We start from the raw sequence: 7,386 nt of genomic DNA, 5'->3' as shown, positions 1-7,386 counted from the left end.
ACCACAGCCTCTGCTGTTGATTTTGTTATACACTGCGATGAAAAAAAAAATTAATATTTACATAGTCATGAATTGTTGTGAGCACCTGTATGCCTCTGCACTAGTCATATGTGCAATTTTTACACTTGTCCTGTATCTACAATAGCCTAAGTTATAAATAGCTTAAGTTTAGCTGAGGCATTCTTCTGCTGTATTGATAATAAAGACTTTCAGGAATGAAACATTGTATTTTGTATGTTGTTGTCAGAGGTATGATAAAGTCTGCGTTAATGTCTAAATAACATCTTCTAGGAAAGAAAACTGTACACCCCTCTAAGCAGCCATATGACATACTGTGTGGTATGTTAATTTTACTTTTCTTTTTGTGCTTTGTGGCGACTTTTATTTTGACATAAAATTATTCACGGCTGTGGGAAAATGTTGCACGAATCACGGTGCTCTGTCGAACATGTAGGAACTGATGTGTACGGATATGCTTCATCACAGAAAACTTTTAGCTAGGTTTTCGGGTTCCTGAGTGAGTAAACCAGACGTAATGGAAATGTAAGTCTATTGAGTTTTATTTGTTTATTTTTGGTTTGACGTATATTAAGTGTTAGCTAAGTGTATTTCAGTTAGCCCGATGTATTTATGGCCGATTTGTTAACGCGGTTAATACAATCATAATTTGTTATTCATCCTCAATACGTGACTAGATACTTTCTGACATTGTGGTATAAGCTTACGTACTTAATTAATTCTTACATAATGGTCATACAAGCCTACCCCTGTCTGTGTTGCAGGTTAGCCCCTATGCGTCTTTACACTCTCACCAGAAGGCATTTTGCTCTGGTGTTTGCCGTGTTCTTGATGTGCTTTGTGCTCACGGTCTTCATAGGTTTAGCAGGTAAGCCGTGCTGATTTCTCTCAAATACAGTATTATTCTGGTGTAGAAATTTGATGAGAACTCCGCGGGACACGAGAATATTATTATAGCAGGAGACCAAATCGCAACACTAACACTATATGTAATTGTTTAATTATAATTCACATAACTGTCCAATGGACAGTGAGAGCAAAATGAAACGACACAGCAGAGGATACTACGGCTTCTACATTTGTCATGGGTCTGTATTCTGAGGACCACCATGGGAAGTTGGATATCTATTACAAAGAGGACACACATTTAATGTAGTGTTTTCGAAATAACTTTAACACAGGAGCACAACTGATGACCATATTTAATTTTTTTAAAATGGGTTTAAAAACAAACAAACAATAATTTAGACTAAATATTCATTCTGTTAGATGTGTAGATCTGGAGAATGAAGAATAAATAAAACACAGGATTAAGCATTTAATTAAAAACAGAGCAATAACAGAGTACAAGTAACGGTGTTACGTATTAAGAATACAAAACATAACTCTACTCTGATGCAGTTACAGTTAAAAAGGACAGTATTCAGAACACCATTACGTTGGTGAAATTAGTGGATTACATGAAGGGTTTTATCTCTAACATGTGATGATGCTGGGTCACATCATTAGAATGAGCAGAAATTTGAGACACATGCTGGCAGAAATGAGACGTATAGCTTCGAAACGCAGGAAAATTTCCTGTATATGGCAATAGAAGAGAAATCTATTTAAACTAGTATTTACATGAATGAGATCAAGAATTTTAGGAATAACTCTCACCAAAACGCTGGACACATCCAACTGTTACTGTGACGGTTTATCAAAGATATAACTTTACATGAAAACAGGTGGGTTTTCTGGATTATTAAAGCCACAACACCAGAGAGTGAGTGGTTTGGCCAATATTTTAAAAAGGCTGTGGACCTTCGTTATATACAGCACTGAATCAGATGTTTATAAATAATAATAAAAGTATTTCTATATAAACACCTTGTTTGCTTAGCAAGAATATATTAATACGGGTTAATAAATTGTAAAGGTAACTTCACCACCTAAAGTTTTATACATGTATATTAGCAAGTTAAACTGAGCTTTTTCCCGAACTTCAGCATCTTTTAAAAATTACATTGCACTAAAATGTCTGATCATGACAATAATAATAATAATAAATGGAATTTTTAAAGCGCTTTTCAGTAACCCATAAAGACGATCACATCCACAATCAAACAAAACAAGAGGAACAAATACACTACATAACACAATGATACAAAACAGGAACAAGGGTAAAAACAAACAAAGGCTAATCAAGAAACAGAGGGATTAAATGCAGCCGCAAACAGGTGTGTTTTAAGTTTGGATTTAAATAGCGATAGAGATGTTGACTGTTGAATTTCTGGAGGAAGGGAGGTGGGGGGCATGTCTGGAGAAGGCTCGGTCTCCAAGACTACGCAGCTTAGAAGGGGGAATGGTGAGTAAACCAGCTGAGGAAGATCTGAGAATTTGATTAGGTGTGTATGGTTGAAGAAGGTCCGATAAGTAAGAGGGAGCTTGGTTATTGAGAGCTTTGTAGGTGAGAAGGAGGATTTTGAACTGAATACGATATTTAACAGGAAGCCAGTGGAGGTTGTGGAGAACTGGGGTGGTGTGGTGGTGGGACCGGGTGTGGGTGAGGAGACGGGCAGCGGGGTTCTGGACCATTTGGAGTTTATGTAGTAGTGAGGAGCTAATGCCAGAAAGAAGAGAGTTACAATAGTCAAGACGGCTGGAGATGAATGCATGGATGAGGCGTTCAGAAGCAGTCTGGGAAAGAGAAGGACAGATTTTAGCAATGTTGCGAAGGTGGAAGAATGAGGATTTTATGATGGAACTAACATGGGAATGAAACGTGAGTGAAGAGTCAAGGGTGACACCAAGATTTCGGACCACAGTGGAGGGGGACAGGGTGACATGGTTAACTGAGAGTGTGAGGGAGCCAGTTTTATTGAGGGTAGATTTGGAGCCAATGAGGATTAGGTCAGTTTTATTACTATTAAGCATCAGTGAATTTTGAGTCATCCAGTGCCTGATTTTTGAGAGAAATAGTTCAAATTTGGAGAGTGGTGGGTTGTTGAAAGAATTGGTCCGGAGGTAAATCTGTGTGTCATCGAACACACTGATTGAAATGACAGATAATATGGCCGAGGGGAAGTATATAGACAATAAATAGTAATTGGCCAAGGACAGAGCCTTGTGGGACCCCTTGTGAGATGGATGAAATGGTTGAACTATGTCCAGAAAGTGTGACAAATTTTTTTTCGATCTGTTAGGTAAGATATAAACCAGTCAAGGGCAGAACCAGTGACACCCAGCTCACGCAGTCTTGAAAGGAGGATGGCATGATTTACTGTGTCAAAGGCAGAACTTAAGTCAAGGAGGACCAGAATACTTAGAGCTCCCATGTCTGCAGCCACCAGCAGTTCATTGATAACTTTGACCAAGGCAGTTTGGGGACTATGGTGAGGGCGAAAACCAGACTGAAATGAGTCAAGTAGGTTATTGGATTCTAGGTTTGTTGTCAGCTGGGTGGCTACGACACGCTCAAGGATTTTAGAAAAAAAAATGGAAGATTTGAAATCGGACGGAAATGATTTAGATTTGCTGGGTCAAGACCAGGTTTTTTAAGGATAGGTGTAACTGCAGCTAATTTGTAAACTGAGGGGACATAGCCAGAAAACAGTGACTGGTTGATAATAGAGGTTAGATGAGGGACCAAAGCAGTCATGCAGGCTTATGTTAGTGAGGTAGGGAGGGGATCAAGAGAGCAGGTGGTACTTTTAGAATGAGTAATGATATCACTGATAAGAGAAGGAGTAACCGGGCTGAAATCAGAAAAACGGGGCGTGGATATAGAACAGACTGAGGGCTGTGGAGACAGTGAGGAAGGAAAGGTGGATTTAGATGAGATGATCGTAAGAGAGTTATTAATATTGGAAATTTTATCTTCAAAGAAGTGTAAAGAGGAGTTACAGAGTTCAGAGGAGGGTGTCATATTGCTGCCAGGGGCTTTGAAAAGTTTAGAGATTGTTGTAAAGAGATTACGGGGGTTAGCATTAGGCCTATTAATAAGACCTGAGAGATGCCTAGACTTGGCGGTGGGTAAGGAATCTCTGTATTTGCGCATGTGTTGCAGATAAGCATCAGCATGCACCGTTAATTTGTTTTTTTTTTGTACAGCCTTTCAATCTGACGTCCGGCTTGTTTCTTAGTGCGCAGCTCAGTGATGAACCAGGGAGCAGAAATGGTGAAAGAGACCAATTCGGTTTTCACAGGAGCAGATGCATTGAGGGACGCGGAAAGAGCAGAGTTAAGCATCGTGGCATGTACCTCAGGAGAGGATGGAGCAGTGAGAACAGGAAAGCTCATATTGATGGACTGAGCGAAGGAACAGGGATCAACAGATTTAATATTACGGAAAGAGATAAGTCTTTTAACAGATTGATGAGCTACATTCATAGGGACAGAGAATAGAAGGAGCTTATGGTCAGAGAGTGGGAACAGGAGAGGATGAAGGTTGTGAACCAGGACAGAAGGAGAACAGACTCGGTCAAGTGTGTGACCGTTTGTCATGAGTAGGAAAATCTACATGTTGAGTGAAGGAAAAGCAGTCAAGGAGAGCTAAAAAATCAGTCACAAACTTGATGTCAGGAGTGTTAACATGTATACTGAAGTCACCTAGTAGCAACAGTCGAGAAGAAGAAGAGTTAGCGAGAGTGAGTAGCTCAGATCAGAGAAAAAGGATGAATTAGGTTATTTAGGTTAATTAGAATAGCCAGCAATAGAATCATAGCAGATAGCAGGTGCATTGTCAGTGGGTTGGAACAAAGTAATTGCATAACCGCAGTGCTAGCAGACACTGTGGGCGGGAACCGCAGATTTGGGGCAGGGCAGCAACGAAGCTAACCGGGACAGTAGCCGGGATCCGAAAAGTTGGAGCAGGACAACAGCGAAGCCAGCCGGAACAGCAGCCGGGATCCGCGAAGTTAGAGCAGGACAGCGGCGAGGGCAACTGGAACAGCAGCCGGGATCCGCAAAGTTGGAACAGGACAGCGGCAAAGCCAATTGGAACAGCAGCTGGGAACCACGCACCTGGGCAGGACAGCAGCAAAGCCAACCGGCCGGAATCCACAGAGCTAGGGCAGGAGAGCCCCGGTGCAAACTGGCCTGAATCCGCAGGGTTGGGGAAGACAGTCGGATAACCGCGAAGATTACAACCGGGAATCCACAAAGTCAGCACTAACGGGGATCAAACAAAACAAAACATACGGGGAGAAGCGGCAGTCAACCAAGCGACGCCAGCGTGCTCTAACCCGAGAAGCAGACAGGAGACGCGACAAGAACTGACTAGATATTTTAATTGTGATTTTTTCACATTACTAAAAGCAAATACCTTTTATATATTTTTTTAAACAAAATAATAAGTACTTGGTAAAGGAACAGGATTTTGCTGGAAACAATTTATTTATATATATATAAATATTATAATATAATATTTTAGATATTATAATTATTTATATATATATATATATATATATATATATATATATATATATATATATATATATATATATATAATTACAGCACTGTTTTAGTTGTTTATACAGAAATATATGCAATGCAGGTCAATTTGCCTCATCTAGTAGTGTGGTTTTAATAATCCAGAGATTTCACCTGTTATGGTGTAAAGTTAAACAGACACTGTGCAGGTGAACTGAAACAAGATGAAACACATACTCACAATTCAGAAAAATATAACTCACAGGATGACATGGTGGCGCAACAGTTAGTGTCGCTGTCACACAGCTCCAGCGGCCTGGGGTTGTGTGTTCGAGCTAGGGCTGCAACTAATGATTTATTTTGATAATTGATTAATCTGTTGATTATTTTTTTCGATTAATCGATTATTAATCGGATAAAAAGGAAGGCAAACCAAATTTGGTTTCCTGTCTGTTACTCGCATATTTAGGATACCATCAGTGAGAACAGCTGCTTGCTGTGGTGTGCAGATCTTCTTCAAAGCATAGTCAGCAATGCTGGGCTGTTTTTATCTGAAGTGAGAGAGAAAGTGTAGATATGAACATATATCTTTTTAAAGTTAATAACTACTGATCTAAAATGCAGACAATGCAGGCAAATTGAAATTACATAAATGGATATTGGGTGATGCTGCCATGTGCTGAGAATAAAAGGGAAATTCGTCTAACACATATGATCAGATATTGTTAAGATATTTAAGATTTTAGAGAACTAATGTAATTATATAAGGAACACACAACCTACCATTATTAAAAATTTGCGTTTACATGAAGAATTAACCCAACCGTTACATTAATTTTATATTTATCAATATTTAACACAGTGTATGTAATGTAATATACACTTGGCTGTGATACTCAAACACTAACACGCAATGCCAGTCAGAAAAGACCTTGAAAAAGGCTTTAAATATATTATTTAAAAAATATGTTTGGATTTTTTTTTTTAACTCTGAATGTAACTGCCACCACATTTAAGGTGGAACGGAAAACTCGCTAAATACAAGAGTGATATAAATTTACTAAAAATGAGACATCTTGTTTCACTACTCTAGCAGGCTCTAGTGACACTGAGTGTGAGAAAAACTAACGTCGCTAACGCTAGCTTGACTAAAACTACGACTTGTTTTGGAACTGCTGGTCGAGCTGACACATTTAAGGTGGAAGAGAAAACTCGGGGGGAGGCTAAGGCTTGTTCGCTAAACGCGAGTGTAATATCAATTTACTAAGAAAATCAAATGTTGTTTAACTACTGTAGCGGGCTCTAGTAACATTGAGTGAGAGAAAAAGTAGAATTAGCTTCCTATACTTCATCTCTTTCACACATAGCTCCAACAGGCTTCCTGTTCAGATGCTCATGCAGTGATGTGGTGCTGCCGTGCCATGAGAGATCAGCTGTGCACATGTTGCACCTAACGCTGTTCCTTGAAGGCGTTAATGTAAAGTGTTTCCATACTTTTGATGACTTGGGTCGTACATTTTTCTCTCTGCTTGTGCAAACATTATCCTCTGCTGTGACCGCCTCCGCCATTTTTCAAACCCTTCTTCCAGAGTTCGTCACGTGTAGCAACTGCACCTATGTGTATAATAACTTAGACCCAACTAATTGATTATTAAATTAGTTGAAAACTATTTTAACACTCGATTTTAATCTATTTAATTGATTAGTTGTTGCAGCACTAGTTCGAGCCCTGCTCTGGGTGACTGTCTGTGAGGAGTTTGGAATGTTTCTTCCCCTGTCTGTGTAGGTTTAAAAAAAAATTACGCATTAAAAAACACCCAACTTTACGGTAGATAAATTCTAACTCCAATAATCATTGTAATTTCTATACGTTTTGTTTCATTGTACCTGTGTGTCCTTTTGACTAATTCTATGAAAGATATTGGAAAGTCTTTCATATGCGTTGCCTTGACTATG

At 39.2% G+C, this 7,386-nt stretch overlaps 1 protein-coding gene across 2 annotated transcripts in view; it reads left to right on the top strand.

The window, feature by feature from the left end:
- Window positions 1-413: 413 nt before the first annotated feature.
- The window catches only part of tmem181 (transmembrane protein 181), a 63,586-nt gene continuing 56,613 nt past the window's right edge, over window positions 414-7,386 (top strand). For both annotated transcript variants that reach the window (XM_066667577.1, XM_066667576.1), the window contains exons 1-2: window positions 414-543; window positions 783-886. In XM_066667577.1, coding sequence (XP_066523674.1) covers window positions 536-543; window positions 783-886 — 112 coding nt within the window. In that variant the 5' untranslated portion in view covers window positions 414-535. The remainder of the gene's footprint in view (window positions 544-782; window positions 887-7,386) is intronic.

Source organism: Hoplias malabaricus, chromosome 4 (genome assembly GCF_029633855.1).
Source record: "Hoplias malabaricus isolate fHopMal1 chromosome 4, fHopMal1.hap1, whole genome shotgun sequence".
In the NCBI taxonomy this organism is placed as follows: Eukaryota; Metazoa; Chordata; class Actinopteri; order Characiformes; family Erythrinidae; genus Hoplias; species Hoplias malabaricus.
This window is presented reverse-complemented; position numbering and strand designations above follow the sequence as displayed.